This window comes from Taudactylus pleione, unplaced genomic scaffold, assembly GCF_031769625.1.
Source record: "Taudactylus pleione unplaced genomic scaffold, aTauple2 ptg000689l, whole genome shotgun sequence".
NCBI classification, from domain to species: Eukaryota; Metazoa; Chordata; class Amphibia; order Anura; family Myobatrachidae; genus Taudactylus; species Taudactylus pleione.
Window position 1 is genome coordinate 1213548 of NW_028285091.1, and position 14943 is coordinate 1228490.

Consider the following 14943-nt stretch of genomic DNA (forward strand, 5'->3'; position numbering starts at 1 on the left):
TAGTTAACGGCGCGGGGAGAAAGCTATTTTATTGAATAGCTTAACCCCGCGCCGCGGGACTTTCAAGCCCCAATTACTCGCAGGAGAGGTCCCGCGGGTAATATGCCCCCTAATGTTTTTGCTATCTCTCTGATGGGTTTGTTTTGATTTTTCAGCCTAATGATGGCTTGCTTCACTGATAGTGACAGCTCTTTGGATCTCATATTGAGAGTCGACAGCAACTGATTCCAAATGCAAATGTCACACCTAGAATCAACTCCAGACCTTTTACCTGCTTAATTGATAATGAAATAACGAGGGAATAGCCCACACCTGTCCATGAAATAGTTTTTGAGTTGATAGTCCCATTACTTTTGGCCCCTTAAAAAGTGGGAGGCACATATAGAAACCATTGTAATTCCTACACCGTTCACCTGATTTGGATGTAATTACCCTCAAATTAAATCTGAAAGTCTGCAGATAAAGCACATCTTGTTTGTTTCATTTCAAAGCCATTGTGGTGGGGAATAGAGGCCAAAATATGAAAATTCTGTCAATGTCCCAATATTTATGCACCTGATTGTATATGTTAGGTTATATATATATATATATCCTGGTCCGGACTGCTGGTAATGGTTCCATCCTCACTTGGCCCATGTCCTCCTTCCCTGCACTGGCTTTTATACAGCTCGGCCACAGGACACTGAGAAATAGCGGGACAGGAAGCAGATCACTGTGGTCAACCAATCGGCGGCATCGGGGAATTCCCTCCTTTCTTGGCCTGAGTGAGGTGGGGTGAGGCACATCTGAGCTGGCCCAGCAGGAACTGTACTTTGCTCCCGCTCCCATGGCCCAAACCGGCCTGGATTGTTATATGCAAGTGTATAGATTCCATCTCCCAGCAAAACACTGGTCACTTTCTTAAGAATAATCCGCAGCTGCACTGGTCCAATAACTTTCTTGTGTGGGCGACAGGGATGTAAACAATCACATTTCAACTTTCAGGAACTGGTCACAATGGGCCCCATATATTATATTGTTCAGTCATTTTTATTAGACAACAGCGCAGGACTTTCCTGGGTACACACATTAGCGTTAATTCTAGGGTGGGCAAGGAGGCTGTCACAGAAGGGCACTCCTCTGCACCCCCCCCTCTGAAAAAGGGGTGTGGTCATTATAAAAGGGAGTGCGTCCTTAAAACCCGTCCTCTTTTCATCACTGTAGGGGGTGTGCCCAACACTCACAGAGATGCTGGTCTGCCCCCAAGCTCTCCCTGCAGTGTGAATAGATGCCATGCACATTTGCACAGCATCTATTCACTCGTCGGTGATGGTTTCACTGTAATTCCTCCCCCCCTGTGCGATACACTGCGGACCGTGGCTGGGGACAGCTGTTTCAGCGGGGGGGCCGCCATAAGGGCAGGGCGCATTTCTGTGACTTCAAATTAGGCAGGGTGCTGCGCCCTGCAGAAACAGCCTAGTAGGAACACTACATTGTATAGAACATCTACTGCATAAACCTGCTTTGTGTGTCAAAACATATTTTACACCTATAACCTACATATCATTTATATACAGAATAAACAGCTAAAAACTACAGTACGCACATTTATATGTCAAACACACGACACAACAAACTAATTCTGCTATTAATGTTTTGTATATAATGGGCAAGTTCTGTGCTAGAAAAACAATCTTTTCTAGCTTGTGTGTTGCTCTGAGTGCAAGCACTTTATGGCTTCTCCGGGTAGTACAGTATATACAGCCATGGCCTAAACTTTTGAGAATGACACAAGTATTGGTTTTCACAAAGTTTGCTGCTTCAGGGGTCTAGTTACTAAGCAGTGTTAGGAGACAGAGTGAAAAGTGATAAGAAAGTGATAAGGTGCCAGCCAATCAGCTCCCAACTGTCATCTCACAGGTTGTGTTTGAAAAATGACAGTTGGGAGCTGATTGGCTGGCACCTTATCACTTTTCACTCTGTCTCCTAACACTGCTTAGTAACTAGACCCCTCAATGTTTTTAGACCTTTTTGTCAAGTGTCGAAGGCTTTTATTGACAATTACATTAAGTTTATGGCTATGATAAGGTGTCAGAACACACAGTGCATTGCAGTTTCTGCTTATGGGGCTGCAAAGCCGCACACCGGACAGTGAGCCCATGCTAACCCCCGTCCAATGCCGAAATCGCCAACTATGGGCACGTGACGTGAGCATCAGAACTGGACCATGGAGCAGTGGAAGAAGGTGGCCTGTACTGCTGAATCATGTTTTCTTGTGGACAACCGGCGGAGGTAGTGCGATACCCTCTGGGTACTGTTCTGCTGGGAATCCTTGGGTTTACTTTGACACGTACCACCTCCCTAAACATTGTTGCAGGTCATGTACACACCTTCAGGGCAACTATATTCTCTGATGGCAGTGTCTGCTTTTAGCAGGATAATGTGCCTTGCTGCCACACTGAAAAAATTGTTCAGTAATGGTTTGAGGAACATGACAAAGAGTGCAAGGTGTTGACTTGTCCTCCAAATTCCCCAGATCTCAATCCAATCAAGCATCTGTGGGATATGCCGGAAAAACAAGTACAAGCCCTGGGGGCCCCACCTCGCACCTTACAGGGCTTAAAGGATCTGCTGCTAACATCTTGGTGCCAGATACCACAGGACACCTTCAGAGGTCTTGTGCAGTCCATGCCTCAACAGGGCAGAGTTGTTATGGCAGTACAATGGGGACAAACACAATATTTGGCAGGGGTTTTAATGTTATGGCTAATGGGTGTATACATACATACACACACACACACACACACACACACAAACAATTTATGCTGTAAGCGCCAAGGGGACAGGGTCTGCTGTGAATTATTATATAATATTTACATAGTGCTGCTTACTGATATTGGCACTGTATAAATACAAATTAGAATGAATAATAATTATATCAAGTTATTGGAAAACTATATATGCTGAAATCTTTGCCTGTGGATCCATATGCGGGCACCCAGATTGTCCTTGCATTCAGAACTACACCATGGTAACAGTTACCAGTGTGTGACATCACTGTTAGGAGCCTACTACAAAGGAGCCAACATGCTTAGAAGTGAATGTGCAGAAGGTGTTTGCTTAGTCTATACCAGCCCTGATTCAATGACGCCTATGACGTCCACTTCCTAGATTGGCCACATTACTCCTAGGATTGGTCTGGTCATCCAGGCCCCCAATTACATTTATGGCAGGCGTAGCAATCTTGTTTAGCGCTTTATAAACAGCATGGCCAAAGGTGAGTGTATGTGTATCGCCCATGGATATCTGGGAAGAGTCCTTGTAGATAGTTGAATGACGTTGATGCGAAACCTGCACTTGTTGGTTGGTATAGGATAATGGTAGCTGCTGGCACTATGGAGATAATCCCAGATCTCCTACAGACAATGATAATATATACAGTTATAGCACCTGCGCTAAATTGCCTAATTCTATAGGTGCCTAATGTGACAATCAATATATGTATGTAGATCTAATAATACTAAGCACACAGGGATAATAATTAGGTGGTTTTCTGGTGGGATATTAGGACAATCTATAGAGAGTGTGATTGAGAAGGGGGCGTGTTTTTAGTCTTACGGCCGCATCCTACCCTCGCTCGTGCAGCTAACGATCCCATCTTAACGACGCAACTTGCGAGCGCTTCATTTGCATATCTGGCCCCTTTTCCCTTTCGACCGAGCGACCAACTCTGAATGAGGTCCTGTGTACCTGAAAGAACCTTTCACACAAGGATTGACATCGGCAGCAAGAAGAAGGGTAAATTGTCGGACCGGAGGGCACAGGACGCCGCCCCTCCAGGGTGCAACCCCCCCCCCCCAAGACATTAATTCCATCTGCACAATATATTATTTAATATTTCCTATATTTAAAGGACATTGGGCCAGATTCAGAGCCGCTCGCAAGCGTCCCGATGGTTGTCCACTGCACATGCGCCGTGTCCGTCGTGCGCGAGCCTCGCTGAGCGACTGAAGTTCAGTCGCTACGGGGCTCGCAAAAAGACGGGGCAGCTGTCGATGTTGATTGACAGCTCACCCCGTTTTGTGAGTGGGTAGGGGGGGTGGCCGGATAAATGCAGGCGTTCCCTTAGGATGTCAGTAGTGGACTTCCTGCTCTATTAGAGCAGGAAGTCCACTCGGGCTTGTGGCAGCTAGACCCTACCCCAGGGTCTCGTCGCAAGCATGATGGTCGCGATAATCGCGATGGTCTCTAGGCCGCTCCCACAAGCTGTGGGTGGTCACCCACAGCTTTGCGAGCGGCCGGAGGCAACAACAACAAAAAAAAACGCCCACATTCAGACTGAGCAGCTTTGAATCAGGGCCATTGTACACTATTTTATCCCCCCCCCCCATTTATTCTACGTTCATTTGACCATATACTCCTATATATACTACCCATTCCCTGTACCATATTCTGCGTACATTACTCCTCAAACTAGAAAGCACTGCGACTTTTCAATTGATTTGTTGTAGTATTTACCGGATCCATTAAAGCCACCTATTATCCCTGTGTGCTTAGTATTAATTGATCTACATATATACTGTATAGTGAATGTCACATTAGGCACCTATAGAATCACGCAATTTAGCGCAGGTACTATAACTGTATATATTATCCTTATAAATAAAGTAGTTGAGCTTAGGCTTTCACAGTCCTATGCAATAAAACAAACCTGAAAGTTGGACCTTATCCTGATGCCAATGGCTCGCTGTACAGATGGGGAGCTTGAGAGTGGTGCTGAAAACTGTTTTGTCACTTGTTAATGAAAGAGCCGTGTACACCGCAGTATGCCCCGGGAACGCACCCTCTATTTTCTTGAAATGATTGTGCCAGCTTTGCCTTAATGCCCACAGCCACAATATGGGGCTTCCTGTGATACCAGTGGATTGAATACTCACTAACGCACCATGCAGGCTTTAGTGATCTTCTATAGATTGTGAGATTGCAAACTCCATTATTATCCAGTCTCCTTTTATTACGGTTTTGTTCCCAATTGTAAAGCGTAACGGCATATTCTGGTGCCATATAAATAAATGCTAATAAAGAAATACATTTCATGCAAATGTATTGTCTGCAGATTCCTGACTGCATAATGGGGCTTTTTCTGAATTGGGAGTAAAGCAAAAAAGAGCAAGTAACTTTGTATCTGGACAAACCATGTTGCAATGCAGGATTCAGTATTATTTACAGCCGGCCGCATGGCCGGTGGTTCTAATCCCGACAGAGGAGGAAATCCCGATCGTCTTTAGGGTAAGTATAACTAACCTAATTCCCCCCACTAACCCTCCTTTAGGGGTGCCTAACCCTACCCCTCCTTCCCCGCAGCCCTACCCTAAGTCTCCCGGGGGGGGGGTGCCTAACCCTAACCTCCCCCCGGGGATGCCTAACCCTAATCCCCCTTCCCCTAGCCTAACCCTAACCTCCCGGGGGGTTGCTTAACCCTAAGTCCCCCCGGGAACCCCTAACCCTGCCCCCCCATGCGGCTGTCCGATCGATCGGTAAGCCGGGTGTCGGCCTCCCGGCGCAGGTCATTTGTACCTTGCCGGGACTAAGCAGTCGGGTAGCCGGCAGTCGGCATTGTGACCGCCGGCTTCCCTGCAATGCAAGGGGGGCAAATACATTTATTACTTGTGCGTGCAGGGTAAATACTGGCTGCTTTTGCATATAGCCCACAAATACTGGGCAGCTTTATTTATATACTGCAATTTACATGTGAGTTTGAACACACTTCTCTCATATCAAAATGGCTGCACTATACACCTGCAGTGCAACATGGTTTTGCAAAGGGCATAGTTACTTGGTCCTTTTCGCTTTGCTCCCACCTCAGAATCAGCCCCAATATGTACGCTATTCTAATGTTTGTGCAGGTGAGTGATAATCGTCAATCTCCGCATGCATGTGAATCACACGGCCCATGTGTCAAAGTCCATTATATCACATATACTGACAGATACGTCATTTGAATGTTATTTTCACACACCAGCTGCGTACAAAGACCATACTTGACTACTCTCACGGAACGTCCGGGAGGCTCCCGAAAATCAGGTGGTGCTCCCAGCCACCAGGAAGAGTGGACAAGTCTCCCTGCCGCCCACTACCTGCCTACACCCTCACCGATGTCCACTTCCACCTCGCAGCCGCCCACAAGTGGGCGGTCCGTGAGGGAACCGATGAAGAGATTTGTGCTGAATCACATCATTATGGCCCCGTGATCACATAATCACGACCCCACTCCTCCCCCAAACATGCGTCACGCCCCCGGCTGTGCCGACCTGGCTGCTTCCTGCCAAAGGGGCAGCCAGATTGTCAGCAACTATGACAAATACTCAACACGGCATTAGTGTCTATCTTTGAATCAGGTTACCGGCAGTCGGGACACCAGCTGTCAAAATACCAACAGCGTCATCCCAATGCTAAGTATCCCGACAGGGGTCCATAAGCTAACCCTGCCCCCTTCTCCCCCTAACTCTCTGTTCCCGCATTCTAACTCTCCCCATTAGTGCCTACCCTAACCCCTCCCCTCCCGCACCCTTCCCCTTAGTTCTTAACCCGAACCCCCTCAGGGGTGCCTAAATCTAACCCCTCCATGCCCGTAGCCTAACCCTAAACTGTGGTGCCTAATCCTAACCTTCCCCCCGGCTAACACCTAACCTGGCCCGCTAAACTTACGTTCAGTATGACGGCGTCTGCATCTGAACTGGCTTTGACATTTCGGCGCCCGTGTTCAGTCCCAGGTCGTGATTCCGGCGTCGGGCTTTCATCAGCCTGCATTCCATACGTAGGTATCATAACTACAGCCCTTCTGAATCAGGCCCTTAATCAGCCAGTCAGTGCGATTTACAACGGTCAATCCCCCATCTCACACTGACGTTCCGTGTGCTAAGCAGGCTGTTATGTTCAACCAAATAAAGCTGTCCTCTTCAAAAATCTCTTAGCAATTGCTTGGACTAAGGAACAGAGAAACGGTTATGTACTTACACCGACACTGGGATGATGGAAGACGCAATGTTTATTTTTGTGCTTCTGCAACAGCAACGGGTTCATTTAACTTCCTGTCACTACTTAAGGCCTAAACCCCAAACCTTCATAGTGTTGTTGAGCCATGTGGCTATAGAGTTGAGGTGTCGTGTGCTAAAAGTGTTCAAAGATAATTAATCATATGAATTTTATACTGTGCGATAAAAAGTACACCATTAGCATATTATCGCACAGCCGCTGCACCTTAAGACGCCGCAGCTGCGTGATTAGAATACAATGCTGAATCAGGCCCAGAGAATGGGAATGGACTATCATCAAATCGCTCGTTTCATTAGGAGTCAAATGCTGGACTACAACTATCAGCTGGCAGGAATGCTGGGGCTTATAGTTTCACACCACCCATAAAGCCACAGGGTGCCCTGCCCTGGATCAAGCGATAGAAGCTGGCTCTGCTCTTTGGCAACATTTTTATTAACAAAAAACCAAAGTTAATTACTTCCATTCAGTGTGTGTACAGCAGCAATACAATTCATCACTTGTGCGAGTAACCTGGATTTACTAAGGTAAAGCAGCTAAAACAGACAAGTGGAAATGGTGCCCAATCAGATTCTGTCTATCATTTTCTTGAATACAAAACAGAAATGACAGTTAAAATCTGATTGGTTGCCAAGTGCACCACCTCCACCATTTTTAGAAGCTTTAGCAAATCTATGCCCTGCTGTCTGTTAATACCGCAAATACTGACTAAAGATTTCCCAAATTCAGTGCCATGTGTGTTCTATCCTGTGTGAGCTATCCCGTGTTTAACCGAGTTATGGCTAAACCGTCCCTCCCATCCCACGGCTGCATTTGGCTTCCCTACGCCGTGTATCCTGTTATGTCTTTTCAGGTCGGAGTTATTTATGAAGCGTTTGCCGCATTCGGTGCAACAAAAGGGTTTTTCGCCCGTGTGAATTCTTCGATGTCTGACCAGATGGGAGTTACTGACAAAACACTTTCCGCAGTCGCAGCAGGAGAAGGGTTTCTCTCCCGTGTGAATCCTTTTGTGCAGAGAAAGGTTTGAGTTACAGGTAAAGCCCTTCCCGCATTCAGAACAAGAATACGTCCTCTTCCCTCTGGGAGTTCTCCGACTGCTCTTCAGGACTGGACTAGAGAGAAAACGTTTACCGACGTCAGGACAAGAGTATAGCTGTCCTCCCGTGGGAATCCTCTGGAATTCAACAAGGCCTGAAGCGTTAATGAAATATTCGCCATGATCCGTGTTGGTGTATGGTTTCTCTACAAGGTGAATTTTGAAGTGTCTTTTAAGATCAGAGTTGTTGATGAAAGATTTTCCACAAATGGAGCAAGAATGCTGTTTATCCCCCGTGTGAATTTTCCAATGTCTAATAAGGTGCGAGTTACTGATGAAACATTTCCCACATTCGGAGCAGGAATATGGCTTCTCGCCGGTGTGCACCCTCTGGTGCAGAGCAAGGTTGGAGTTGGTGATAAAAGACTTCCCACATTCAGTGCAGGAGTATGGTCTCTCTCCGGTGTGGATCCTCTGGTGCGGGGCGAGATTCGAGTAGGTTGTAAAGCATTTCCCACATTCAGAACAGGAATATGGCTTCTCTCCTGTGTGAGTCCTCTTATGTATGACAAGTTCAGAGTTCCGTCTGAAACACTTTCCACACTCGTAGCATAAAAATGGTTTCTCTCCTATCTGATCCATATGGTTAATGTTACTGTGCTCCTCAGCATAAACAGATGTATACTGTGCCTGCTCTGTGAGTGTACAGAGGTCAGTGATATTTCCTTTGTCACATGAGACTGATTCCTCCATAATATGAGTAGATGTATACTGTGTATGATATGTGGGTGTATACCTGTCAGTATGTGTGAAGGTTCCTCCATCACATGAGACTGATTCCTCCTTAATATGAGTAGATGTATACTGTGTATGACCTGTGGGTGTATACCTGTCAGTGTGTGTGAGGTCTCCTCCATCACATGAGACTGGTTCTTCCTTACTATGAGTGGATGTATACTGTGTATGATCTGTGGGTGTATACATGTCTGTGTGTGTGAGGTTTCCTCCATCACATGAGACTGATTCCTCCTTACTATGAGTAGGTGTATACTGTGTATGATCTGTGGGTGTATACATATCTGTGTGTGTGACATTTCCTCCATCACATGAGACTGATTCCTCCTTACTAATAGTAGATGTATACTGTGTATGATATGTGGGTGTATACATGTCAGTGTGTGTGAGGGTTCCTCCATCAGATGAGACTGATTCCTCCTTAATATGAGTAGATGTATACTGTGTATTATATGTGGGTGTATACATGTCAGTGTGTGTGAGTTTTCCTCCATCACATGAGACTGATTCCTCCTTACTATGAGTAGATGTATACTGTGTATGACCTGTGGGTGTATACCTGTCAGTGTGTGTGAGGTCTCCTCCATCACATGAGACTGGTTCCTCCTTACTATGAGTAGATGTATACTGTGTATTATATGTGGGTGTATACATGTCAGTGTGTGTGAGTTTTCCTCCATCACATGAGACTGATTCCTCCTTACTATGAGATGTATACTGTGTATGACCTGTGGGTGTATACCTGTCAGTGTGTGTGAGGTCTCCTCCATCACATGAGACTGGTTCTTCCTTACTATGAGTGGATGTATACTGTGTATTATCTGTGGGTGTATACATGTCTGTGTGTGTGAGGTTTCCTCCATCACATGAGACTGATTCCTCCTTACTATGAGTAGGTGTATACTGTGTATGATTTGTGGGTGTATACATGTCTGTGTGTGTGAGGTTTCCTCCATCACATGAGACTGATTCCTTCTTTCTATGAGTAGGTGTATACTGTGTATGATCTGTGGGTGTAACTGTATACATGTCGGTGTGTGTGAGGGTTCCTCCATCAGATGAGACTGATTCCTCCTTACTATGAGTAGATGTATACTGTGTATGATATGTGGGTGTATACATGTCAGTGTGTGTGAGGCTTCCTCCATCACATGAGACTGATTCCTCCTTACTATGAGTAGGTGTATACTGTGTATGATCTGTGGGTGTATACATGTCAGTGTGTGTGAGGTTACCTCCATCGCATGAGACTGATTCCTCCTTACTATGAGTAGCTGTATACTGTGTATGATATGTGGGTGTATACATGACAGTGTTTAATTCTTCACATAAAGTTGATTCCTCGGTTACATTCTTCAGACGGTCGATCTTTTGTTCCTTTGTTGCAGTCTTGTTATTTATACCAGTATCGTGATCCTCAGTTATACATTCTGTTGAAGAAATAGGTGCCTGGGATCCTCTGGCTATTTTTCCAGCCTCAGTAAAATCTGTTGGGAAGACATACATTGTGTTTAGATTATATAAACACTGGTATAGAAAGAGGAGAAAAGACTCCTGGGAGTGACATTTCTGAGATATATTTACAAGGGGGTAATATTCACTAAGCCACCACTTGGTAAATATACCCCAGAGAGTTGTCCCTGTTGTATTACAGAGGTTTTTTTACATTTCTTGATGTCAAATCACAAATTTGTATTTTGCAAGCAAAGTAGTTTAATTAAAAACACTGGTGCAAGTGTATGTGAGGTACCCCTGAGGTGCAAGTGTATGTGAGGTGCAAGTGTATGTGTGGTACCCCTGAGGTGCGAGTGTATGTGAGGTACCCCTGAGGTGCGAGTGTATGTGAGGTACCCCTGAGGTGCGAGTGTATGTGAGGTACCCCTGAGGTGCGAGTGTATGTGAGATTCCCCTGAGGTGCAAGTGCATGTGAGGTACCCCTGAGGTGCGAGTATAGTGAGGTACCCCTGAGGTGCGAGTGTATGTGAGGTACCCCTGAGGTGCGAGTGTATGTGAGATACCCCATAGGTGCGAGTGTATATGAGTTACCTCTGAGGTGCAAGTGTATGTGAAGTACCCCTGAGGCGTAAGTGTATGTGAGGTACCTCTGAGGTACAAGTGTATGTGAGGTACCTCTGAGGCGCAAGTGTATGTGAGGTACCCCTGACGTACAAGTGTATGTGAGGTACCTCTGAGGTGCAAGTGTATGTGAGGTACCCCTGAAGTAAACCAGCCACATTTGTTACTGGTCCATAACTGTGTGCACTTTGAGGTGTGTGCACCTCAGCACAGGGCTGCCGTGATGGGAAAAGGGGTGTGGGTACTAATTACCCCGGCCCGGGCTTGTTGGAAGGACCCGTGGGTAACGCGCTTTAACCCATAGATTCTGCATTGAATCCCAGAGAGTGTATTTAGTGCGTAAAGCTCACCCACTGGGTCTTAACGCATGGGGTAGCACCCATTAAATAACGCATGTTAGTACTCAGTGATTTTTAGTAGAAGTCAATGACAATAATTACATGGCAGGAAGTGTCCTCAACAATCTTATTTATGTTCAATGATAACAACATAAAAAATATGGATATACAGCCAAGGGGAGGCCATTCTCCATCAGGGTATGAGACTCCCAGGCACATCATCCCCACTCAGTGGTGGGTCTAGAGGGGGCGATAGATGTGGCAATTTAGCATAGTCCTGCCCCCTCCTGTACTTTCTGTTCCTCTGCAGCCACACACTGCATAGGTGTGGTAGGTGCAAGCAGGGGATGCTGCCCTTTGTCTGGATATCAGTCACTGTGTAGCGTGCAGTGTAGTCGATGAAGTTATCCGCAAGCTGCCATCTAACCAGCGACTTTGCGATATGTTTCTCTGGAGCTGGTTTATGCTCCTAGCCTATGGAGGTGCAAGCAGACATCAGGCTACCGTAACTCAACGTATAAGTTAAATCTGTCTTATAGTGATGACAACTACATATACAGATATGACTGTGATTAACCCTTCTCTTACCCAGTGATGGAAGGGGGCAGAGATTCTCCATCATGAGGTCCTTGTACAGATGTTTATGTTTTTCTAAATACTCCCACTCCTCCACAGAGAGATAGACAGTGACATCCTGACACCTTATAGGAACCTGACATACACAATGATACAGTCATTACCCAGACACATCCCCTGGTGTTACTGTATAATGTCCCATTCCCAGCAGTCACCTCTCCAGTCATCACCCAGACACATCCCCTGGTGTTACTGTATAATGTCCCATTCCCAGCAGTCACCTCTCCAGCCATCACCCAGACACATCCCCTGGTGTTACTGTATAATGTCCCATTCCCAGCATCACCCAGGCACATCCCCTGGTGTTACTATATAATGCCCCATTCCCAGCAGTCACCTCTCCAGTCATCAACCAGACACATCCCCTGGTGTTACTGTATAATGTCCCATTCCCAGCAGTCACCACCCAGACACATCCCCTGGTGTTACAGTATAATGTCCCATTCGCAGCAGTCACCTCTCCAGTCATCACCCAGACACATCCCCTGGTGTTACTGTATAATGTCCCATTCCCAGCAGTCACCTCTCCAGTCATCACTCAGACACATCCCCTGGTGTTACTGTATAATGTCCCATTCGCAGCAGTCACCTCTCCAGTCATCACCCAGACGCATCCCCTGGTGTTACTGTATAATGTCCCATTCCCAGCAGTCACCTCTCCAGTCATCACGCAGACGCATCCCCTGGTGTTACCGTATAATGTCCCATTCCCAGCAGTCACCTCTCCAATCATCACCCAGACGCATCCCCTGGTGTTACCGTATAATGTCCCATTCCCAGCAGTCACCTCTCCAGTCATCACCCAGACGCATCCCCTGGTGTTACCGTATAATGTCCCATTCCCAGCAGTCACCGCTCCAGTCATCACCCAGACACAGTCCCTGGTGTTACCGTATAATGTCCCATTCCCAGCAGTCACCTCTCCAGTCATCACCCAGACGCATACCCTGGTGTTACTGTGTAATGTCCCATTCCCAGCAGTCACATCTCCAGTGATCACCCAGACGCATACCCTGGTGTTACTGTATAATGTCCCATTCCCGGCAGTCACCTCTCCAGTCATCACCCAGACATATCCCCTGGTGTTACTGTATAATGTCCCATTCCCAGCAGTCACCTCTCCAGTCATCACCCAGATACATCCCTGGTGTTACTGTATAATGTCCCATTCCCAGCAGTCACCTCTCCAGTCAGCAGCTGGATGATCTTGTTGGTGAGTTCCAGGATCTTTTGCTCATTGTCTGTCTCATGTATCAGTGAGGGAGATGGAGGCACCGTGATGGGGCTCTGGGTCCTGCTCCATCCTCCTGACAAACAGGGGCATATATTGGTTGTCATAAGATTAACGGATTTCTTCTTGACTGCTGTGTAATCCTGTATTATGGGAGAAACAATGAAAACAAAGTTAAACTACCACTACTATTTCATAATGTTCTGCATCAATCCCAGAATTCCTCTCTGTTTCATTATGATCTCTGTTACATTCCCAGACGCCCCCGGCCTCACCTCTCCAGTCAGCAGGTAGATGATCTCCAGGGTGAGATTTAATATCCTCTCAGTCTTTGCTCTTCTGTCCTTTTCCATATTCAGCAACTTGCTTGTCAGCTCATGAATACAGGACTCTATAAAAGGGTTTCACCTTCAGAAGGCCTCATGTAAAGCCACTATTCTGTTCCTTGAATTTAGGAATAAACAATACATACAACATGCTACTTAATCTAGCAGATTTTGATCTCTTGCAGGACATACAGTAGTTTCATCTCATTATTACTATCACACTTCTTAAAGTCTTAAGTTAAGTAAAAGATTTTGCTTTTGTTATGACTCCTCACCTGTTCCTACACCTCAGAGAATAGCATTGTAAGAATTACATATTATGGTTTGGTTTTATCATGGTCCTTAGATATTAATACACTAGGGTTTCCAATATGTTGCTATTTAAATATTTAGTAATGGTGCAAAGAATCTGTACTCTGTCAATAGTTAAATATGTGTGGTCCTGCTATGTTATTGTCGCTGACATTTCAGCTGTATTTGGATTAATTTTACATTTGACCAATGTCAGTTTAGTGTCGGAGCCCTATATAGCAGATCAATTGCTAGCTCTTTTCATTCTAATATCTCAGATCAGAACAAAACCAATGCAAATGTATAAGGTACCACCACTCTCCCTAATTATATGATCTGAGCCCCCACCTCTTACTATATTCAGATCATATCACACAAAGCGATACAATGACCACATTACACAGATAGCATTATACCACTGTCTCCTACCCTTCTCTATAATGTGCCCTGTATCGTCATTGTTTACCTGCAATCACTATCAATGGAGAATTATATCCTTCTTTGTACTGAGGGACCAGAACAGGATGCTGTATCTCACTTCCGCATTGTGCGTTCCACTAGACTTCCGCATTGAGCGTTCCATCGGACTTCCGGACTGTTTGTTCCACCAGACTTCCGGATTGTGTGTTCCACCAGACTTCCGGATTGTGCGTTCCACCAGACTTCCGAATTGTGCGGTCCACCAAACTTCCGCATTGTGCGGTCCACCAGACTTCCGGGTGACGTCTCACTGGCCGGACTGTGCTATTTATACTGACAAAAGCGTCCTGTAGTTCTGTTCATACTTATGATCCAGAGATTCTGGTTGTTGTAAATAAGCAGCAAAGTGCTGTATCCCACTAATTTTACTAAAGGCAGTGACAACAGCACATGCGACATCCAAGAAGCATTGCTGCAGTATAGAGTACCACTATTGATTTATCTATATTAGCAGTTTTTGATTCTAGGCTGTATTTTATACCGTGGCAATTAGTTACTTTATATAAGTTTATAGGTGCAGGGCCGGCCAAAAGGTCGATCGCGATCTACCGGTACGCGGAGCTCCCGCCGGTAGATCGCGACCAACCTACTGCAGTTTCTGCGAATGCTGGTCTCTGAAGTGATCAAAGAAGCCTCTGACCGCTTCGGAGGCCAGCGTTCCCAGTGATGCAGTGCGTGGAAGCGTGGGTGACGTCATGACGT

General features: G+C 46.0%; 2 protein-coding genes across 3 annotated transcripts in view; one reads left to right on the forward strand and one right to left on the reverse strand.

Annotated features, from left to right (window-relative positions):
- Positions 1 to 14943, forward strand: part of LOC148477802 (uncharacterized) — a 56149-nt gene that overhangs the window by 15807 nt on the left and 25399 nt on the right. The gene's annotated exons all lie outside the window — the stretch shown is intronic.
- On the reverse strand, positions 7045 to 14430 carry LOC148477803 (uncharacterized). 2 transcript variants are annotated; one of them, XM_088456151.1, is made up of 5 exons: positions 14228 to 14430; positions 13420 to 13588; positions 13096 to 13287; positions 11866 to 11989; positions 7045 to 10350 (listed from the first exon to the last, which is right to left on the reverse strand). In XM_088456151.1, exons 2-5 carry the CDS (start codon positions 13495 to 13497, stop codon positions 7775 to 7777), a joined length of 2970 nt encoding a protein of 989 aa, XP_088312277.1. In that variant the 5' UTR covers positions 13498 to 13588; positions 14228 to 14430; the 3' UTR covers positions 7045 to 7774. The 2 variants fall into 2 exon arrangements, with proteins under 2 accessions (XP_088312277.1, XP_088312278.1); XM_088456152.1 differs by lacking the exon at positions 14228 to 14430 and adding an exon at positions 14191 to 14214.